The sequence below is a fragment of the Fusarium flagelliforme genome (genome assembly GCF_020744385.1).
Source record: "Fusarium flagelliforme strain FIESC 12 MPI-CAGE-AA-0113 chromosome Unknown B0J16scaffold_5, whole genome shotgun sequence".
NCBI lineage: Eukaryota > Fungi > Ascomycota > Sordariomycetes > Hypocreales > Nectriaceae > Fusarium > Fusarium flagelliforme.
In genome coordinates, this window is record NW_025763507.1 from 1966641 (window position 1) to 1988878 (window position 22238).

A 22238-nucleotide genomic window follows, 5' to 3' on the forward strand; every position below is an offset into this window, starting at 1 on the left:
TAGTAAAGTACTAAGATAATATATATTTTAGAAAATCTTAAATAACTTTATTTTATATAAGGTAATAAGTTCCTAGGTTATTATAATTAATATAATACTAAAAGAATTAGCTTAAGTAGTATAATAAGAATTAATTAAAACCTTATATAGTAATTTAAATATAAAGGTAATTTTATTTATATACTTAATAATATATTTATATTTTACTAATAATAGAAAATAAACTATAAAGATCTTATAATATACTTTATTTTAATATACCTAAGTAATACTAAGAAGTTCCTTAAAGATCTATAAATAGTTAGTAAAAGATTAATAGTATATTAAAGTAAAATAAGTACTTATAGTATAGTATTTTTAATATTAATTCTTATAGTTAATATAATATATATTAAAGTTATTAATAATATAAATAATTTAAAGGTTATAATAAATTATCTTAATATATAAAATATATAATTTATTACTAAAAGCCTAGTAATAAAAACCTAAATATTTATTATAAATAAAGATATATAAAGCCTAAAAGATAGACTTAAAGAGTAATATAATAAGTAATAATAAATATAAGGTTATTATAATAATAAAAAAAGAAAAAAAAAAAAGAAAAATATAAAAGAAGAAATTTCTTAAGTTAAATAGTAGTAAGTAAAGATTAATAGTTACTAGGTAATTACTATAGTAATAATTATAATAATAATCTTAATAGCTATTAGTATTAATAGCTATTAATACTAATAGTTATAATACTAATAATTACTATACTAAGTAATTACTTCTATAAAAGGCTATAATATAAGAAAATAAAATATATTATATAGTAATAAAAAATAACTATAATTAATATTATAAAAGGTTAAAGGTATATATTTAAAAATAAGATAATAAAATAATACTATTATAAATAGATTTTAGAAACTAAAATTATAGAAGGAAAGGTAATTATAATAATATTAGGATTAGCCTAGTAATATACTAAAGGAAGGTTAATCTAGCTAAACCCTTAGATTAGAAATCCTAGTTAAGCCCCTTTAAGAACTAGATAAGTTAAAGTAACTATAATAAATATAACCTACCTATTACCTTAGATTACCTTAACTATACTTAACTACTTATACTAATATAATATATATACTTAACTTATTAAGATTTAACTTTACTAAAAGAGATTACTATTAATTATAATATTAAAAATAGATTTAACCTAGGACTTATAGTTTAAAGAGAATAATAAATAAATATTAAAAGTTAAAGTTAAAGTAATTTAAAGTTAAAGGCTTTAGCTAATATATTAATTAAATAAAACTATATAATCTTTTAATTATATTTAAAGTAATATAACTTAATAATATTATTAATAATATTACTTAAGAAAAACTATAATATAATAATTATTTTAATTAATAAAATAAGTTTATTTATATAAAAAAACTTTTAATATTAAATTTAAAGATTTTAATAATATAAAAATAAGTAATAGTTAATTAAGTTTATTTAATTTATATAGTAACTATATTTATTTTAAATAATTATTAGCTATTTATAATTAGTAAGTCTTTTTATTTATATATTAAGCTTTTTTACTTACTTCTATTAAATGTTCAGTTAGTTCAAGCTGGCTCCGGTTAATATCTTCCATTGACCCAAATGAACATGATTGCCATAGGCCTCCAAAACCCATTGAGTCTAGGATATCAGTTAGTGTTGACGTTGCGCTCGCTACCCGTGAGAATTGTTGACTTGATGATAGTGCACGCAATAACGTGTGTGCTGATCTTAATGTGACCGAATTCTGGCTATGCAGTAGGGTATCATCTAAAAGTGACCGAATTGCTCCACACCTTTCATCTCAGTTAGCTTAGGCAACGCCAATCATACTTACGTCCACTTACAAGTTCTCAACTACCGAAGGGCGCTCTTGCGCAAGTGTGTTCAACCAGTCCAGGGTCCGAGCTTGTACAATGTCCTCAACGTACTGAAAATCAACAAGCTCGATGGCTGTGATCAGGAGTAGCGCATTGTCAGACATTGCCTCCAGCTCCGGCGCCTTGCGCATCCCGTTGAGTAATCCGATGTCGTCTGCTTCTATGCCAGCGGACCAGAGGCTATCCTTCATCTCATGGTTCCCAACAGCACGCGCTACTAGCAAAGATAAGTACGGTGAGGTTTGCGCGACCTGAGGCCTCTCCCTTCCATCCACAATGGAGGTCATTTTCAAAAACGATGACAACACCCTCATAGTAGTCTGTCTTGTCATGGTGTCTGTCAACCCACGGGCGAGGCATGCGCATACAGCGAGGTGGAAAGTATCCTGTTCGAAATGGATGCCGTATTCCTCTTCCAAAGGCAAGGCGGCCTCGTCCAAGGGAGCTCTGCCTTGAAGAAGAAGTGGTGCCAAGTTGTCGCCTTGGAACTCTTCTCCGGTGCTAATGTTTGCCAGGACTGCCTCAAGAAACTGAGCAGTGCAGTTGAAAAGATTTGCAGGGACCAAGCGTACCAGAGACATGGCCAACCAGAACAGCTGGAGACCGTATCTGGATGCCGAAGGAAGTTTGGCCATCATTTTTGACAGTGAAGTCACAATGGATACAAGCATTTCGCTATTATGATCTTCCCCGAACCGGTTGACACTGTTGCGCAAAGCCACCAGTACTTGGTAAAGTAAGTCATCATCAACCTCTTCCCGCGCCAGGCAACCCATGACCGCAAAGGCGCGTGGCTGAATAGCAGGGTTGTTTTGAAAAGCTGTGCTAGCCACAAGGCTCATCCACCTTGATCGCCATGTATTGGCCAGGTCAATCGTTGGTGCGGCGACAGAGCAGATCTCGAAGAGAGCAGATGCAAGGTTTTCGGTAGCTGTCAGTGCAGGGCCGGCATCCTGAGAGGTTGAGACTGACGCGCCGTCCCGTGGAAAGGTAGGGGGCGTTGTGAAAATGTCGCTGCGAGGATCGCAAAGAAAGTCTAGGCTCGCGCGGAGTTTGCTAGAACGAGCATCATCCAGATTGAATGATGTGCACACAGCATGGACCGAGTTGACCAACAAACGATAGACGAGCAGACGAACTTCTTGGGCCCCTGTATTGGCGAGCATTGTTACAATGTGAAATATTTCGGGCAGGAAGAGTTGGGATTGCACGCCATTATCGAATGACAAGGCAAGGCAGAATCGAAGCAAGATGCATATCTCAGCCCAGACTGCGTTATCTGGGAGATACTTGGTAGGCCGCAGCGATGACCTGTTCAGGGCTTTACGAAGCCTAGACAGTATCCTTCCTCGCAGGGTAACCGTTCCGATTCCTACCACAATTGATGAAATCACATCCAACTCCTCGTGCGCACTGTAAGTCATGGCCGATTTGAGAAGTTCGTCCATGAAGACCTCAAGGAGAATCTCGTCTTGAACTATTTTCGGCCACACCGACTGCTCCAAGGCAAATGTGAGAGCATGGTCCTGGACGGTCACATCGATGAGCTTTCGGAAAAGGATTGCAACCCTTTCTCTCCCCTTTTCGCCATCCGGGTCGTTTGTCAAAATGTTCGTTCGCAGGCCGGGAAGCCAAGGGGCCATGTAGGCGAGACTGAGGGGCTTCTGTTCATCTGGAAAACTCTCCCACCCAACAAAAAACTCGGTCAAAAAGTCTGATGTCAGCTGGGGCTCACTCATTGCCAACTCATTACTGATGTCCACGACGAAGCGAGTCGGATCGAGTGGAACAGAAACGTCTATCAAGACACTCGGTCAGTACGCATAAACTCCTGTCGTTTCAAATCCGGTGACCAACCTTTAGTGCAAATAATCCTGGAAGCCGCGCTAAATTTGAAAGCCCTGCAGAGCGCCCCCAGGAGGTTATAAGAGGATAGTCGGAGAATGTGATCATGGCTGGAAAGGTTTGCCAAAGAAAGATTCAAAAGCGTACCCGGGACGTCTTGCGGTCGAATAAGCCGCTCAACAGCTTTGTGAGCTCTGCCATCTTTGCCATGCTTGGCCTTTGCGCCCCTAATTGTCTGAAGGACGTCGGTCTTCTTAGGACTCGTGAAATACATAACAATTTTCCCATTGTCTGCCCTCAGACCAAAAGCTGAGTCGTCCTCGGTTTGAATGGACGTTGGAGCTTCATCAACTTCACCCAAACGGAAGATGTCGTTGACGGTAGTGCCGAGACGAAATCCTGCAAAGATCTCTTGCTTTTTGGTGGTTGTGACCTGGACAAACTGACTGCCGACTTTGATGATGACTTCGATCTTGCCCTTTGATTTAGATAGCCGAGTAATGGGTTGGAAGACATAACGAGTGTCAGTCACTACACTAATTGTCTCTTTTGGTAAATGTAGCTGGCTCAAATGAAAATGTGCCTGCAGATCCTGCAGGCTCCCTATTAAGTGGTACTCAACGTTCTTGGGGTTGAATACGCCATTCTCGTTCTTGGTGCATACTCTCAGCAGACGTCGGAAGCATCGCCTGCCACAAGCATTAGCCCAACCAAATTCTATCATGGTCTGATGTGACTTACTTAAATGCACTGTTCATGTTGTAGACATAGATGCGGGCGAGATTCTGTGACAGTTCTGATGGGGTGAGTAGCTCCAGTTTCTTGAACAGATCATCCTGAGGCTCATTTCGCCCATTGTAGCAGGTCGCATCAATCAAAATCCCAAATGGACGATGCCACAGCCGGCTAGCGATCTTGAGGTAACAGTACAACAGAGTGTCGTAATCGATGCTTTCCGTCTCAATATGACGAAGTATAACACAAATAATGGACAGACCATCCTATACACTGTCAGTCTGTCAACAAGTTGGCAATTACAACCAAGACCTACCTTGCTCTCACCTCCATCGTAGACAGCTCGTGCTGTCAAGAAGGATTCTGTGCTTCGAAAAGCGTTTCGGAGCATGAAGTTTTGGAATCGAGAATATAGTGGCGGGCTATTGGAAGAGACCTGGGGTCTATTCCAAGATACAGCAAGTGGTGGCGGACCAAGATTTGCTATGAGGTTTCTCAATGGTTCTAGAACTGGTGATCGCCCTCGCACAACATCGCCTGATGCTTTGCCATAATCCTTTCTTTCGCGTGATATGAGCATCTGCCGTACATGATCCCAATGGTCGTAGAGAAAGCGATGAAGCGCGACACACGACCCGAAGTCAAAAGATTCAGCAGAACCGTGAGCCTCCAATCCGTGAGGTGGGACAGAAATCTCCCGAAGGAATGTGGTAACATGATAGATGTTCTGTGTTAGGAAGTCGTTGAGTGGGAACATATAAGGTTCTTTGGCTCCGAACAGCACATTGTTCGCTAGGTTTTGAATAACCTTTGCAATAAGAAGCAATCCGCGTCGCATTTCTTTGGACGGTGCCGTTGATACGAGTCCCTCGACCTCAGGAGCAACGATTGCTGGGCAGAAGAAGCGGAGAAAGATGAACGCTCCTACTGCTGTGTACTTTGCATCAGGGAATCTTGGCATGACCGCGTTCGATATGATATGGCAGATTTTGCGAAAGGCTGGAGGAATGTTGGAAGAAGAGGCGCAGATATCATCGATGAAAACTTTAGCGACTATGCGAAGCTGTAAGGCATTCTTCTGAAGCTCTTCTGTAGTGCCGACTCTTGCAGGATCTAATTCTAAATCGAGATCTTTTGAAGTCAACATAAGCCGTTCCAAAACCTTTTGGAGTGTATTCCGAATGTATGTAGCACCCTTCCACTTGGCATAGACGGATAGCATCTTTGTCGCTACACAGCCACGACGCAGAATTTCAGCCTCGTTCTCGGTGTCTTGGATCTCCTGCTTGATAAGAGCCTCCAGCAATTCGAAAGTCAGTCCCCTTTGTTCGAAAACAGTAAGTAGACATATGGTGAGCTCATCAACCTCTGTACTCGGGCAGGCAACTGCCATGGAAATGGCAAGAGAAAGATCACTGGTCAATAATTCCAACAATTCTTCATATTTCTCACTCACAGCAGAGTCAGTTAGATTACTAAACTCAGTGCCTTGGATGAGAATGTTGTAAAGGACCTTAACAAATGCGGTGCGAATCTCAACGTTATCATGATACCCGATATTGAGTGAATGCTTGAGGCCGACATCAATGTTGGCGCTGAGTAAATTGGATAAAATAGTGATTGCCAGATCTGAGTTCGATGCAGACTCTTCACGGAGCGTAACGCTCAACGTGGTGTCGGATCTAGTCAACTCCGACGGCTCGTGATTAAGCAGGGACAGAAAGCGGTTGAAATAGGTGTGAAACATCTGGGACTTCATCTCGCTCATGCCAGCATCCGTGTGGCTATCTGAAGGTTGCAGTGGTAAGCGAAACGTCAAGTCGGCCAATGATTTCAAACAAGCCTTGTCCAAATCTTTCTGGACACGAGCCGTATCATCTTGCCTAGAGCCAGGCCCATGCTGGGGCGAACGAGGGCGAGCGATCCATCCGAAAATGTATTCAAGTAGCTGGTTTCGTATGCGAACATCGTCTCGCAAGTTCAGATGCTCCTTTCGCTTGGTCACGACTTCACACAGATGGCAGACACGGATTTTGACCCTCAAGGTGTTCGGTGTGTCGTTGACGCCATCCAAGAACTTTGCGAAATTCAGCGTCAGTGATCCCAGGTGGACCGAAGAAGCAGCTCCCAGATCAGAGGGGCTTTCAAGTCTTTCCACCAAGGCACGGAGTAGCGATGCTGCTTGCTCAGCAAACACCACCTCGCTGTCCTGGTCCTTTTCCACGGGAGCTAGAGCACCGGTGAACAATACTTCCAGTTCGGACTCTAAGGCTCGAAATAATGGAAAGTAAAGGGCTGGGGAGACCTCACTTGCTAGCACATCTCGCATTGCTTCACGTACTCGCACATTAGCACAAGCTAAGAGTTGAATACTGAGCCTCAGATACCTCGTCAACAGTGGCTCTTCAGACTGCTCAGAAGAAACGCGATCGATCCATCGTAGGCCCCCAAGAGCTGGTTCCTCTAAGATGATAGATTGATCGGCAGTACAAATACCACCCAAGGATGCCAAGAATCCGGAATAGTTTCGCCATTCAGCTAGCGCTCTACTGTCCACGATCTCAACAGTAGATGTTGAAACGTCTTTCGCGAGATGGAGCCAGCGGTCAAACGCTGTTTCCCAGGCATTCAAAATGCCACTTGTTGGGAACTGCATACGGCGCAGAAGACCCCTGACGCGTTTCTGGAAAGCAACCAGCCCAGTAAACCGAAATGCGGGTGAGGATATCTCACGATACACTTCCGCATTCCTCAGAATAGAAGCCGGCGTTTTCGCCGAGTCTACATGTTTGTCGACGATCGAGCACTCCTGGAGGAACAACCCTGTACATGAGGTCACTAGCTGACAGGTGGTGATGCTCGCAGAACAGAATGAGATCAGAAGTGTCGTCTCGAGCTTTGAAGAGGCATTAATAACATCCCCTGCGTCTTCTGGAACCTTGGCCAGTTCCTATCACAAGTAAGCGATCAACAGCCGATATGTGAAGTAGTTCGTAGTAGCATACCGGAATGTTCTTGAGAATAAGCAAGCGTGCTTCTAAATAATCTTGGAGATCACGTAAACTTTGATCGTCTTTTCTAGAGGTAACATGTTCGCATAACGTGAGGAGAACCTTTGAGCTTGAACGTTGTGAGCCGAGGGCCATATACCCAAAGTAACTCGGGGGACTTACCTTCTATTCCAGATATGGTCTCGTAGCTCCTTTGTGCCGAAACGGTGTCCAGTATCAAATTGGCGATATGCTTCGAGATGTCCTTGAAAGAGGCGGCTCGCGACACCAGTAGCAAGTTTACGTATGTGTGCGTTCTCGGATAGAACGCAAAGCAGGAAAGATTTAAAGAAGCTGCTGTTTGAGTTATCTGCAGATAGGTCATCCAGAAGACGTGCCGGAGACGCATCCAGGAACTGGAGAATGCTGCAAACGAGTTCTGTTCTTTCGCTTCCCTGCCGGTTTATCGTACTAGTCTTGGCGTTCTCAGTCTGTGACTGTCAGCTACGGCAAGCTTCGCGGATCGCGATTCGTAACTCTTACCTCTAGTTGAGTTCGCATGAAAGGTATTGCTGCATCAAAAAGTTCGTGATACCTCAGGGCATAAGGTTGTTGAGCAAAGTATGAACATCCCTGAACAGCGGCCAGTTTGAAACTGGTCGGCGCATTCGACGCAATACAGCTCTCGACAAAGCCGCTAACGCTTGTGTCGAGATTGAGATGGGTTAAGCTCACAAAGGCTGCAGTCATCATGTCCTGATCGAACACTCCGTATTCTGGAGAGGTCACACGGCGGAAAAGAGCATCACGGACTTCGTCTTGCACGTCTAGTGCATAACTGACCAGTGCTGAGTCACTTTCGACATCAAAATGTCTGGCAGCACGTAGTAAAGAGACAAGACAATAAGCTGCTTGCTCATTGCGATTTCGCGAGGCTTTTCTTAATCCATCCAGAAAAGAAACTTTCTTCACCATACTGCTGCTCTTTGCTTCACGCATGTTACTCGCCACTTCGAAGACATCCGGTAGGAGGAATAGCAACGTCGTTTGGAGGGGATAAAAAAGGCCTCTTCGGCGCCCGTTGTCAGTTGCAGCTTGCGCCATGTCGAACAATGTATCGGCCCCTCCGTCGAGTCGCTTATGAACTTGGTGAAGTTGCACGAACTCCCGGGGAAACCTGTCCAGCCACCTCATGATCAATAATGGAGAGACTACAGCAATAGTGTTCTGATACGGCTTTCGGAAGTGAAGGAAGCTTGAACAGATCTCTTGTATAATCTGACCAAGCTTTGGGCCGTCAACCCAGAAGAAGGAGAGTAAGCGTAAAACCACGAGAGCTGCTCTCTCAGCGTCCTGAAATGATCCTGGAGCAGATACGCCAGGCTGAGTGACAATACTAGTTCGTATGGAGTATATGACATTTCTAAGATAGTCAAAAGCAGCAGTCCAGCTGGATGTTGTGACATATTCAGTTACTGTCTTGATGTGGGTATCCATTTCCACCAATGTCTCTGCAAATTTCTCGTCGCTCGGGGGAGAACTATCTGCGTCTGAGGACACAGACGAACTCTCGGGTCGGGTGACAGAGACATTGCGCGTCGATACCTGATCAAGAAGGGTCTGGGCAGGAAGGATACAGTTTTCGGGGATCGGTTCAAGGAGATGCTTGAACGCGTCGAAGAGGCGGCTCACAAGAACCTCATCGAGTGGAGGGGGTGAAGGGCTCGGTCTTATATCTGCGTCCTGCGAAAGGGACGCCCAATGCGAAGAACAACAGTCGGCGATAACGGCGACAACGTAGAGCTCGGAGGCTAGGATGTGACTAGGATGGTCGGCGACGGTCGAGTAGGGGCGCGCAAGATCCTCAAGTAGAACTAGAAGCGACGCAATGACTGTCGTAATCGAAGTATTCCCAAGCTCAACCAGAGTAGCTCTAGTGACCTGGAGAACATCGTCTTGCTGCAAACTCTGGCCGCTGGTGCCAGCTCGATGGGGAAGCTATAGATAGGTAGGTACCCAACGTCAGTCGCCTGAGAAACTGATGGGGAATAAAACGATCACAAAACTTACTCTGGTGGCGAGCCTGTCGACGAGACAGCCGACGAGGCTTGCATCTCCATTCATGATCGGGACAGCATCGATCGTGGGTGAGTTTGGGAAGGATCAAGTAGGTTGGGAGCAGTTGTCTACTACCTGGGTAGGTAGGTATGGATGCAGGTATGCTCCTTCTAGGGGTGCATCCAATACTGGTGCTAGGCTGTCCATCCAAACCCCGCGAACCGCAGGTCCCCACATCCAGGTACCCAGCTGCCAGTCTACCTGCTACCTATTACCTATTACCTACTAGGTACTAAGGTAGGTATCCAAGTGTCCAAGCTTCAACACATGGATTGGATAGATTGGTTCCATGCTACTAAAGCAGCCGGGCGGTTTTCAGACATCCATATGCAGTACATGGAATGTTTTACGGCAGTAACTACAAACATGCATAAAATACATTTCGGCTATTATCATCACGCTTCAGCAGTCACAAAACCGGATGCTCCCAAATGTATTACTTAGATTCTTGTAAGCTGCCCCTACCCTTTTCCATCCATGGTAAGATGATTGCTGCAGCCGTTGGTGCACGATCACCTGAGTTCACACGAAAAAAACGCAGTGGTCATGTATCCAAGCAGCAGATAGAACATCGTATTCATTGCAGAGAAACTTTCAGAACCTGTAGTAACGGCTCAATGGATAGGCTTTGGAAACACAATATGGTCTTCACAACTTCTTTGTTCCTAACTGGCAGCATGTCCCAAATATCTTTCCGCCAATTTGCTAACAGTGATACGAGCTCCGGTCTTGAGAGCCACAGTATCGCAGTCAAGCTACAAGAACCGACTGTCATGTACTGGACACCCGAGCACTAAAGTTCAGCCCAACTACCTATAAGAGCGCCCATCTCGGTACTGGCCACGTGAACTATAGCCTCCTGAGCCCCGGCCTCTCCCATACGAGGGGTCGCCGGAGCCATGGTAGCCAGGCGCAGCATTAGAGGGGTGTGGAGGGCCTCTATATTGGTTGTAACCCGATGAGCCACCATGGCGATTGTCATATGGCTGATTGTAATAGCCGGCTGGTGGTGGCGGTGGTGGCACTCCAATCCCGAAACCAGGTGCTCCTGGTGGTGGAGGGACTTGAGATGCTGACGGGGGGGGATAATGGCCGTTGGGTCTGCCGTATCCCCCCTGATGGCGGGCATGTTGATGGCCACGCGACATGCCTGGTCCGTTGTGACTACCACGACCGTAACCGCCATTCCTCCCTCCACGGTTCGCTCTGCTCCGCATATCCTGAATGTCACTATGTGTGAGAGCAGGTTTCGGAAGTTGCACTCCACGAAGGAGCATCGACTTGTGAGTTTGCGAAACTTGGGGAAAATCGTAATAGACACTCGTATGGTTAGCTAGACCTCAACGACGAACGATGGAACCAACAACATACCTGACTGATCGATCATAGTCTAGATCGGGCATACTGTTCCGCTCCAGAGGGTACTTCAGTTCGCTATGGGGGACATAACCCTCTTTCTTCTCTACTTTACCCGACAACCCATCACTCTTCTTCGGGTTTAGCTTGAACTTGGAATCTCCCTGTTTCTTGGAGTAGAACTTGGTCAAAACCTCATCATACAGACTCTCGTGGTTTTCCGAAAAGATGAGGACATCTCTACCCATCTCATTACGTGCAGAATCTGCTGCACTGAGTTCCGGGTACTTAGCTTGAACTGCTGCCAGGAGTCGCGGCATCTCGATGAATGGAAGCAACGCAACTCCTTGCCATGCCATCTTCTTCCCGTTGAGATCGATCTCGAAGTCCTCGGGATAAAAGTCTATGATATTGCTCTCAGGGTTGAGCATGAGATCATGAAAGACTTCAGGCAGTGCGTGTCTCGATGCAGCTGGTAAGACACTCATCAGCTGCTCAAAAGGTTTGGAAACACGTCCCTTCTCGAAGGAGATGTTCATCTTGGCAATGTCTTTGAAATCGGCTGCAAAGGGTGCATAGTGATATGGGTAGTACCATTCCCAAGACGGGCATCCCTGAAAGTAGTACAGCAAGACCCAGGCAAGTCCCTCGACATAAGCTCGAGCAACTCCATGACGAAACTCGATGTCTGCAGGGTCTTTATGGAACTTCTTTTCGTAATAACGATCGGCGTAACCATCTTCCCAAAGGCGCACATCATCAACAGGGCCTTCCTCAGCCGCGATCGCCGGTGGAGGCGCGCTGGCAGTGTCAGGGGCTGGGGCATTTTCTTCTTCAACAGTCGACGCTTTCCGTTTGCCAAGAGCTGTAGGTAAGTCCTGCTCCGGGTTCTCTGATCTCGTACTAGAAAGGGACTTCTGCGACTGCAGTTGTGCTTTGAGCACACTTGCAGCGCTCTTATTAGCAACGTTTGCATCAGGCACAGTACTACGATTCACGATCATATCGTGAGTTAGTGTCTGCTCGTGCCGGCCAGGGTATGATCCTATCGCTTGTAGAGGTAACCCGTTCGCAGGATTTTCGAGGCCGTTAATCTTTTTCGGGTGGTTTGGTGCACCCTGACGTCCTCCTCGACCGTTACCCTCATTCTGGAGCTTTCTTCGCTTGAAGTTGGCCTCGCGGCGATCCTCCTGCTCCTTTCGTCGTTTGAAGATACCATCCTCTTGTTGCGCCAGTCCATCCAGGATGACCTGAGCCCTTTCGAGATCGATATGGCCATCCTTGGTCACATAGCCTCCCATGACTGGCAGATTATCTTTCCAAATCTTAGTTAAGGTGTCAATTCCATGCTCACGAATCTCGAGAGCTGGAAGATGAGGAAGGAAATCGTTTCCTACGAAACAACACATGAAGATCCAGTCATCCACGGCGCGTTCCAAGTCGAATCGAAAGGGTAAATTTGGCACTCCTAGCTCAACTTCTAGGTACTCGCGCAAAACAGCGACGTGTAACCAGATGAAAGGTTTGAGAGCAACACCCTTGTCCTTCTCGTCATGTTCACCGTCCTTCTTTTTCTCCTCACCGCGGCAATTCTGAGCATCATGTCCCTTCTGGCCACAGAGCTTGCAAAGGCGAGCCTTCTGGTCCTGAAAAAACACGTCTTCGCGCAGGACTCTAAAGTGAGGCTCATGAGTTGCGAGTCCAAGCATAATAAGATCCGCATCCAGGCCATAAATGACATGACGAGTGTTCGGATCATGGTCGGGGGATGCTCTTTGAGAACGGACAAAGTTCATGATTTTATGCTCACCCTCGCCAGGAACGGTAGCGTCGGAGATGATGATTTTCAATTTTGCCCAGCCCGGGTCTGTGTTCAGCTTATACTGACACCAGTACCTTAAACTGAGTGCGAGAATGTCCATGAAAGGGGTGCCGGGAGTGATCGAGTTTGAATCGAAAGCCTTCTTCGTCACGGTTTCCAAGCTTTCGCTCGTCAAGTTCCCGCCATTTTGCTGCTTCAACAATTTTATAAGCTCCTGCTTGTCTTGCTCTTTCTCTTGTGCTTCCTGTGCAGAACGAAATCGTCTCGACCGTTGCTGATTCATTTTCGCCCTAGGCGCAACACCATCTGCGGCACTTTGTTAGCATCGAGTAGTCCCTCCTTGGGAGAAGCAGTGGTTAAACAATGGAGCCTCTGGCAAAGTAAAGACGTACCAACTGCAATCATAAGGATCTTTCTCGGTCGCACCATGTTCACGACACGGTCGGTATATCTGAACACCTCCATCATCATCTCTTCCTCGTCCTTAGGTGCTGGTCGATCTTCGGGATGAGAGCAGGGATGAACGATGCCATTCATGTCGAGATAGAGATTGTCGAACTCTTCGCCATTCGGGTTGGGACGAGTGGTATCAACAGGAATCGTCGAACCATCTTCCATGGTGATAGGCTGGTCCTCGATCACTGGCGATATGATCTTGGGATACCTAGAGGAAAGCCATCGAAAAGCGGCTGGGATACCCATCTTGTCGGTAATGCGAGAACCGTCTAGTTGAAAATCTTGTCGCGAACTACCGCGCGGGATGCCGTCAAGCAGAACGGAGACGATACGGTCACAAAGCCTTGAAATGGATGAAGGGGAAAGAAGAGTTTGTGCTACTCTCTTTCCATCGGCAATGAGAGGATAATGTGAACAATTTTGGGGATCCCCACGATGATGTTCAATGTAGAAAATGGATAACAATGCGAACTTTGTCTAGGTAGTCGCGAAATGATCCTTTGATCCACGCTCCCAAGGTACAAAGGCGCTAACCATGAGACCCACTTGATTGCAGGCGTGGCTTAGGTACCTAGGTACCTAGTGGATCGGGTACCTACCTAGTACCTAGGCAGGTACTGTACAAGAATATGCCTCAAACAGATATTATGCATTCGTTGAGTTGTAGTGCTTGTTTGAACCATTCTCCTGACAAGCTGGCCAGAGGTGACTACCCCTAGTTACTAGATAAGTAGTGATTGACTACTAAATTAGGATAGCTTCTTCTGTGATCTTCACCAACAAGAGGAACGGTTTCGACCAACGCCCGAGGTGCCCATGCAACATTCTGAATTTCTCTTAGCCATATGGCATTAAGGCGCTGCAACCATGTTCTCCTCCATTGCCAGCGCTCCGGCGAAACAATCAGTTGGCGAAACTATCGATGTTTTAAGCGGCCGTCTGAGCTCAGCGACTTTATTAGAGGACCGAAGAGCGGCCATATTGGGTTTACGAAGTTTTGCTAAGGACTACCCAGCATCTGTTGCTTCAGGTGCCCTACGAAGTTTGATTGGGAGCTTGGATAAAGACGGTGAAGATGTTGACACGGTCAAGGTTGTGCTTGAAACATTATTAATGCTCTTCAGTCCGAACGAGGATAGCCCCGAAGCTTCAGAGGAGATTGCTCTTTGGCTTGCGGACGAGTTTACTCAGCGTCAAGAGAACATCACATTGCTCCTCGATTTCCTCGATACCAACGACTTCTACTCTCGTCTTTACTCTCTGCAACTACTTGCCGCTATCCTTGCAGCTCGAACTGAACGGACCGAGGAGTGCATTTTTACTGCGCCTCTAGGAATACCACGACTGGTTTCTGTTCTTGACGATCAACGCGACGCTATACGTAACGAAGTTATCCTCCTGCTCACATATCTCACCCCAACATCAATCGAGATCCAGAAGTTAGTAGCTTTCGAGAATGCCTTCGATCGGCTTTTCGCCATTATCGAGGCAGATGGAGCCTTGGCTGAGGGCGGGCGCACCGTCGAGGATTGCTTAATACTTTTGGCGAATTTGCTCCGGTCAAACAGCTCGAACCAGTCGCTCTTTCGGGAATCGGGCTGCATAAATCGCCTTGCGGATCTACTAGGACGCGTGCTTAACCCTCAATCTGATGGGTCCGAGATTGCTTTATGGGCAACGGCGCAACGGAATCGCAATGTCTATGCCTTTCTGGCTGTCATACGGCTTTTTGTCATTCGGGGATCGACAGGAGCAAATCTGAATCAATTAGCAATCTGGAAACACGGGCTCGCCCATCAAGTTCTCCATCTGGCCTTCAGTCATGAAGCTCAGACACAAATCAAAGCCGAGGTGCGACATATCGGTTTCCAGGGAGTGGCCCCATTAACATGCAATACAGGCTCTAGTTACTTGCGGAGACATCATCCGTCAAAATGCACCTCTTCAGGAGGCATTCGCCCAGATGACGGTCTTGTCTCCTCTGAACAAGGGCGGTGTGGTTGATAGACAGGTAAACGAACAGGACAGAATATTCGTCATTGACGGGTTACTAGACCTCACACTCTGCTCACATGACCTTCAAGAGTTTGATGTGCGGTTTGCGGCGGCTGGATGTCTGGAGGCCTACTTCGCCAATCATTCGGCTGTCAAGTTGCACTTCCTTGCCAGGGCCATCGAAGGCCATCAATCTGGTGCCAATGAGCCCTCTAATGTCTTGACAGTTCTCTTGCAACCTTCTCCTGAAGTCAATGATCCATACCGACAGTGGTTTGCTGCCGTGATTGCGTTTCATCTGCTACACGAAAATCCAGAAGCAAAAGCAGCGGCCATGAGCCTTACAGAGGGTGATTCTGAGGATGGCGAAGAGGTAGTAACTGGCATACAGACCCTCACAGCACATGTAACATCAGGCCTTCGTCGGAATGATGACCCTCGCATTTTAGTGGGATACCTTATGCTTCTACTGGGATGGCTTTTTGAGGATCTCGATGCTGTTGACGACTTTCTCGCAGAAGGGTCCAATGTACAAAGTTTGATCCAGACTGTCTCGCAACCTCCAGCTATTGGCGGTGGTGAACTTGTTCAAGGACTGTGCGCTATGCTGCTGGGCACTGCTTACGAGTTTTCCACCAAGGATTCGCCGATCCCACGGGCAACCTTGCTTGGTATCTTAACATCTCGAATTGATCGAGATCTATACTTAGACCGTCTATCAAGGCTTCGTAGCCACCCTCTCCTACGCGACTTTGAGGTTTTGCCTCAAAAGCTTGATGCCTCCTCTCCTGGGCGATTGCCTGATGTCTTTTTTGACCGAGCATTCGTTGAATTTTCCAAGGACAATTACAGTCGGATAGCGCGTGCTATCGATAGGGAACCGGGTATGGAGATATCTGTAGTCGCTAACGGTATTCAGAAGGGTGTTTCCAGGGAGTTGGTAGATTCTCTTAGGAGCCAAGTTGAGGAAAAGCAGGATGCTCTTAACGAGAAGCAAGAAGCGCTGGCTACGCTTCAGAAGCAGCTCCTTCAGGAACAGGCTGAGCATCGTCGTTCTAAAGAAGCTGCTGCCTTGGAGACTCAGCGACTCAAGACATTTCATGAGAGTCTACAAAAGAATCACAGCGATGAATTACGGTACGCCGCTTGGCTGTTAATCGTGTCAAAGAACTAATATCCTTGCAGAAAACTCCAAGCTCAATTAGCGTCCAAAGAGAACGATCAGCGGAAGCACATCGCCCAACTGCAGTCACAATACTCAGCCAAGGAGAATGACTACCAGAACCAGATCGCTCAGCTGCGGTCACAACAGTCTGCACAGGACAGCAATCACCAGAAGCAGCTCGAGCAGATTCGGAAGACAGCAGAAGCTGAGGCGGAGAAGATCAGACGACGGACAGATGCTGAGATAGCTGATCTTAAGGCAACTATCAGCCGTCTGGAGGTTGACTTGATGAAGGTGCGTGCTCTTATCTTCCCATTTGAGACAGGGGCAGTCCCACTGACGCTGTAGCGAATATAGTCTCAAAAAGAGCATAACCTGCTTCAAAAACTACGCGAGAAGGAGTTGGATACGCAAAGGGAAACCCACGAAGCGGCATTGAGCCATCTCCGCGAGGACAAGGACAAGGAGATAGCAGACGTCAAAGCACAATCAGATGCGCAAGAACAGATGTACAAGAAAGAAACAGAGGAACTTGGCAGGCGGAAGGATGCCGACTTAGAGGCGGTCAAGAAACAGAGCGAGGACGACCTAGAGCAACAGAAGTCAATGACCGTCAAGGCAGAGGATAAATGCCAGCGCCTTGAGAAACAACTGAGCGGCGGGGATGCTGGAATAAAAGAGATGCAGGCCAGGCTTGAAAGGGTGAGGAACCGACAGCTCATTCAAATTAACGCCCAAACGACTAACTTATACTACAGATGGAATTGGAATTGTCGACGGCAAATAAAGCTAGGGAAGTAGCTGAGAGACAGCTGTCTGGATCCAGAGAAGCAGCCAAAGTCGAAGCCGATAAACAGTTATCAGAGTTGAGGGAAGCTAAGGAAACGACACAGTCAGAGCTCGACGATCTTCTGATGGTGTTCGGCGACCTGGAAGAAAAGGTGACAAAGTACAAGGTAAGCTAACTGCAGCGACATATTGCCCACGTGCAATGTAAGCATCATACTGACCATGCCATAGGCTCGCTTGGTTGAGCTGGGAGAAACTGTATCAGATGGTGAGGACGACGATGAGGATGAAGACGAGGATGATTCCGATGCCGACGCCGACGGGTCTGAAGAGTCTGAGGATGGGAGTGATGAGCAGCCGAAATCCAAAAAATAGCAAGTGACCGAGTCGCACATGAACAAGAGAGCTGCGATATGATAGTCTATACCATACCCCTTACAGACATATCAAGAGCAAACGCCTCGCGGATTGCATCTGGCTGCTTTCTTGACCCGGAAAAAAAATTCCCCAACAGGGCATAGTCTCATCCAATAACGGTGATCCCACAAAATACTTTCGTCCAGCTACCTGCCTACCTCTAGTACCTACCACTACAGCCCAGGTCAAAACAAAATTATTTTTTTCTTGTTGTTCGATTAATTACTGCAGTCAAGATGTCTGTGCAAGATTCTGCTTCGGATGAGGGTGAATGGCTTGATCTGGAATCGGATGAGGAGTCGATTCCTATCACATCTTTCTTCACCACGCAGACTTTCCCAACCGTCGCCGCCATGCTCGAGGACAGCAGCAAGAACCACGGATACAACTTCATCGAGGACGTGCAAAGGCTCCAACTAGACTTTCATGGTGCTGTCAAGTTGGTCAATTTTGTTCGCCATCATGTCAAGAACGGCTTGCCACTGCCCAAGAATATCTCCGCCAAGGATCTAGAGGATGAAAAATATCTTCGCCCAGTTCTTGACAATGACGCATTCATCTTCTCTCTCGACGAAGTTCTGGAAGGCATGGCCAATGACCAGACCAAGGAGGGTAATCTTGCGGCACGCAACAAAGAGCTTGAGGAGGAGCTCGAGAAACTTAGAGATCAATTTGCCAGTTATCGTATCACGGTTCAGGAGACTCTCGACAAGCGTTGGGGTGATGATGATACCGAAGCGACTTCTGTTGAGAAGAAGGACGACTCTGCTTACTATTTTGAGTCATATGCTGCTCACGGTACTTTTGTTCAATGTTATGACGCATGATGATGTACTGACTGCATTCAGAGATTCACGAGACTATGCTGAAGGATACGGTGCGAACTGACGCATATCGCGACTTCATTTACAACAACAAGCACATTTTCAAGGACAAGGTTGTGCTCGACATCGGATGTGGAACTGGTTAGTCAGTCACCGGGTTCCAAGCCGTCAAATACTAATAAAGTTAATCAAGGAATTCTGAGCATGTTTGCCGCAAAGGCAGGTGCCAAGCAAGTCATTGCTGTTGACAAATCAGACATCATTGTTAAGGCTAGGGAGAACATCTTTCACAACGGCTTATCCGAAGTCATCACTACCCTCAAAGGTGCGATTGAGGACGTTAAGCTGCCCGTGGAGCAGGTCGATATTATTGTCAGCGAATGGATGGGCTACTGTCTTCTCTACGAAGCCATGCTCCCCAGTGTATTGTACGCTCGGGACCGCTATCTTAAGCCGGACGGTATCTTGGCGCCGAGCTCTGCCACTATCTGGATTGCTCCTGTTGCAGACTCGGAGTACGTTTCAGATCACATCTCCTTCTGGAGAGATGTCTACGGTTTTGACATGAAGACCATGCAGGAGGGGATCTACGAGGAGGCAAGAGTTGAGGCCATGCCCCAGAGCTCTCTTTGTGGCGAACCCTTCCCTTTCAAAGTGCTCGATCTTCATACTGTCAAGACCGAGGATCTTCAGTTTACCGCCAAGTGGAAATCTAACCTCACGCGCGAGGTCGAAAGCGTCGATGGTTTCTTAATCTGGTTCGACAACTTCTTCACCACGGCCCGCAGCGACCCAGTACCCCCCGCCGAGACGACGCCAGAGACCTGGGACAAGACGGACCAGGGTGGTGTCGCATTCACAACTGGACCCTCTGGCACCGTAACTCACTGGAAGCAAGGTCTCTTGATTGCTCCTCCTACCGACAACCCATCCAACAAGTGTCCAAAGAGTCTATCTGGGGAGATTGTTTTCACAGCCGCCGACGACAATGCCCGGGCGCTGGTCTTGCGGGCATCTTGGACCGATTCTGAGGGTGGCTCTAGGAAGCATTCGTGGCAGCTAAAATAGGTGCTTTTTCGTCAGCTTAGCCACATATAAGTTGGTCTATAGGGCAATGTACTACCTTGCTTGAATGGTGTTACAATACATGTCACAATCACAAATGAGGTACATCTAGGCCCTGCAGCAGAAGGTTCACAATACTCAGGAATCCCTCGCCAAGAATGAAGCCCTGGCAATATTAGCGATATTTTGTCGCCGTTGGGGCCTTATACGTACTGAGGCAAGGATGATGAGAGGTGTTTGCTTCCGTTTCGATATATGAACCCAGTACCATGCGAAGAGACCGCCTACAGTCCGAGCTAGCGTAAAGGATGGGACATTATACATGCCTTGTTTAACGTCAGATAGTTTGGTTTAGCATCATGCATGATGAACTCACCAACAGCAACGGCAATGCCGCCTGGAATCAAAGGTCGCCATTTCTTGCCAATAGCAAGTGTTCTGATGATGGTGGCGCATGCGAATAAAACGGCAGCTCCAATAGCCCATTCCTTGGCCCGATCCGGTAACCCAGAGCCTGTGACAAGTCTTGCGGTGAAGATCCAGACGTAGGCAGTCGGTACTTGGAAGAGATCGCCGGGAATTGTGTAGACCCTGCAAGTCAAACATGTAAGGATCTTTTGAACAATACAGACAGCTCAAGGCATAAAATCTTACTTTGTATAAATGCGGTAGATGAAAGCGCTCAGAATAGAACCCACTGTTGCTCCTATGACCTGGCCCCAGAACTGGGCTTTTGGCGCCGCTCCCAGGAGGTGACCAGTCTTGAGGTCTTGCATTAGGTCGCCAGCTTGTAAAGCACCGGCCTCAGACTGTGATAAGTCAGTAAATGGCTGTCTGATGCGATTCGGCCAGACGTACCACGGCTCCAGCAATTAGGTTGATCAAAACACTAGACTTATGTGATTGTGGGATGATAAGGGCGAAGAACAATTGTGCAAGTTTACTAATCCCAGATACAGGATTCAGATCAGTTTCGCCCAGCGCCCTGACTCCCATGATACTTAGTACCAGGGCCATAAGAACGGCGATAGTTGTGGCGTAGAGAGGTACGAGATCTCCGAATACCATATGAATGGTAAGTACGCAGAGCGCAATCGATGCAAGAAGGCCAACTGAAACCATACGACCACCGATACGCTGGTGTGGGGGGGCATCCTCCGCCTCCGCCCCGTCATCTTCGGGGTAGTCATTATGCCGCTCAGTGCGACCTGGCGCATCAACATAAAGAAGCGGCGAATGAACATGGCTGAGGGGTTTCCAAAGCCCAAAGACGCCATGTTCTTTCACTCGACATCGTAAAGAGGAGGCAAGGCTAGCGGCTTTCTGACTGGTAAGGATTCCGCGAAAGCCCACATAAGCAAGACTCACGATGGCATCCGCCAACATTATTGCCAAAGAGATCCATATGATCCATCCCTTGCTACCATGCTCCCAGTCGTCAACATCACCAGGCGCCCACCCATAGAACTTGGCAATGGGACTAAGAACTCCCCAGCCCATGACAGCACCAAGCAGCATGTGCAGGGTTGTCTCTGTGCCCATGATGATTCCTTGGCCAATGTAGGCAAAGCTGGGGTTGAACGTCCATAGCCACATATGGGCCGCGGTTGGGCCAAAAATGGGCAGATTGCGCAGTATGGGGAAGAAGTAGGTAGCGAGTGTGTAGAGTCCAGAGCCACCAAAACACAACAGCAACAACTTGATGTTGGCTGCCCAATCTCCTTTATCTGACGAGTCATCTTCAGCGTTATATTGGTGCTCACGATCTGTAGCAGCTGGCCTAATGCTATCTGACTGAGATGGCTCATCAGAAGGAACGAGGCTGGCAAAACCGCCTTTCGCGGCCGCGTCAAGTTCATCTTTTGTGGTTTGACGACCTCCGTCATGCAGGACCGAGATCAGGACGGCAGTGCTGAATCCACTAGGGAATTTGAGGCGTTCTCGAATGATGACTTGCTTGCGTCTAATGATGCAGTGTCAGTTTGGTTAGGTCAAGAACAGGGACGGTTAGCTATGGGCCTACAAAGGGACAGCAAAGACAACACCAAAGTAGCAAAGCCCTAAAGACCAGACTATGAGTTGCCATGTGCTCAGATCAATCGGCCCCTGCTCGTCGGCAGCCAGGAGATAATTCAAGGCTGGGATCTGTTCACTTAGTTAAAGCCCGTCTTTCGTTATTTCATTTCACAGCCGGGCACCTACAACGCCAACAAATCCACATCCTAGTGGCATAATGGCCATGCCACAAGCCACGCTCTGCAGTAGAACATTTTCGACTGGGGAAAAGGGAAACCTCAGGTGCGGAGCAAGGAGCTTGAAGATGCCAAAGCCCATAAGACTCGCTGGCATGGACATGATAGAGACCCATCCTGTCTGTAAGCCAAAATACATGTTGGAAAAGCAGATGATGGTTCCGACTGCGAGGCCGGCCAGAACGCCTCGCGCAGTGAAGCTGCGTCCTGGAACTACACGCGTCGCCATCATTGATATTGGATGTCAGAGATGATGGCGATGTTAAGAGACGCGTTAGAATGTAGGTCAGTTAAGTCGACTACCTACTAACCTAAGGTAGGTTCCCCACATTACGGCTTCCGGGGCAAGAAAGCGCCATGACTAAGGCAATACCTGCCTGCTACCTAGGTATGCTGCTACCTTAGTACCTACCTTAGTACCTACCTTAGTACCTTAGTACCGACTCTAGGTTAGTAGGTAGGTACTAGGCACAATGGTCCAAGT

The 22238-nt window shown here is 47.0% G+C and overlaps 4 protein-coding genes across 4 annotated transcripts; 2 read left to right on the top strand and 2 right to left on the bottom strand.

Moving 5' to 3' along the window:
• Window positions 1–1478: 1478 nt before the first annotated feature.
• Window positions 1479–13745, bottom strand: B0J16DRAFT_289331 (uncharacterized protein). The gene is made up of 14 exons (XM_046124211.1): window positions 13184–13745; window positions 10985–13097; window positions 10424–10933; window positions 10284–10318; window positions 9743–9810; window positions 8039–9493; window positions 7679–7986; window positions 7511–7625; window positions 4822–7455; window positions 4512–4771; window positions 3783–4459; window positions 1893–3723; window positions 1585–1841; window positions 1479–1532 (listed from the first exon to the last, which is right to left on the bottom strand). The coding sequence occupies exons 1-14, from the start codon at window positions 13491–13493 to the stop codon at window positions 1522–1524; spliced, it is 10584 nt and encodes a 3527-aa protein (XP_045981339.1). The 5' UTR covers window positions 13494–13745; the 3' UTR covers window positions 1479–1521.
• Window positions 13746–15103: 1358 nt separating this feature from the next.
• On the top strand, window positions 15104–17004 carry B0J16DRAFT_156952 (p115 like vesicle tethering protein). Its single transcript, XM_046122140.1, has 3 exons — window positions 15104–16379; window positions 16428–16701; window positions 16756–17004. Exons 1-3 carry the CDS (start codon window positions 15211–15213, stop codon window positions 16762–16764), a joined length of 1452 nt encoding a protein of 483 aa, XP_045981340.1. The 5' UTR covers window positions 15104–15210; the 3' UTR covers window positions 16765–17004.
• An 845-nt stretch (window positions 17005–17849) lies between these two features.
• Window positions 17850–19505, top strand: B0J16DRAFT_385980 (S-adenosyl-L-methionine-dependent methyltransferase; the record flags this gene model as incomplete). The annotated part of the gene is made up of 3 exons (XM_046131543.1): window positions 17850–18411; window positions 18462–18578; window positions 18631–19505. The coding sequence occupies 3 exons, from the start codon at window positions 17850–17852 to the stop codon at window positions 19503–19505; spliced, it is 1554 nt and encodes a 517-aa protein (XP_045981341.1).
• A 293-nt stretch (window positions 19506–19798) lies between these two features.
• B0J16DRAFT_271243 (OPT oligopeptide transporter protein-domain-containing protein) lies at window positions 19799–21893 on the bottom strand (the record flags this gene model as incomplete). The annotated part of the gene is made up of 5 exons (XM_046123572.1): window positions 19799–20093; window positions 20157–20311; window positions 20361–21465; window positions 21526–21647; window positions 21705–21893. The coding sequence occupies 5 exons, from the start codon at window positions 21891–21893 to the stop codon at window positions 19799–19801; spliced, it is 1866 nt and encodes a 621-aa protein (XP_045981342.1).
• Window positions 21894–22238: the final 345 nt, after the last annotated feature.

Excerpts from the sequence above, each read along its gene's own strand:
- B0J16DRAFT_156952 (XM_046122140.1), top strand. The coding sequence starts at position 15,211 with ATGACGGTCTTGTCTCCTCTGAACAAGGGCGGTGTGGTTGATAGACAG. Across the intron at positions 16,380-16,427 it reads AATCACAGCGATGAATTACG|AAAACTCCAAGCTCAATTAG; the intron begins GTACGCCGCTTG and ends ATATCCTTGCAG.
- B0J16DRAFT_289331 (XM_046124211.1), bottom strand. The coding sequence starts at position 13,493 with ATGGGTATCCCAGCCGCTTTTCGATGGCTTTCCTCTAGGTATCCCAAG. Across the intron at positions 13,098-13,183 it reads GATCCTTATGATTGCAGTTG|ATGGTGTTGCGCCTAGGGCG; the intron begins GTACGTCTTTAC and ends AAAGTGCCGCAG. Across the intron at positions 10,319-10,423 it reads GATGGGCGCTCTTATAGGTA|CAAATTGGCGGAAAGATATT; the intron begins GTTGGGCTGAAC and ends TATCACTGTTAG.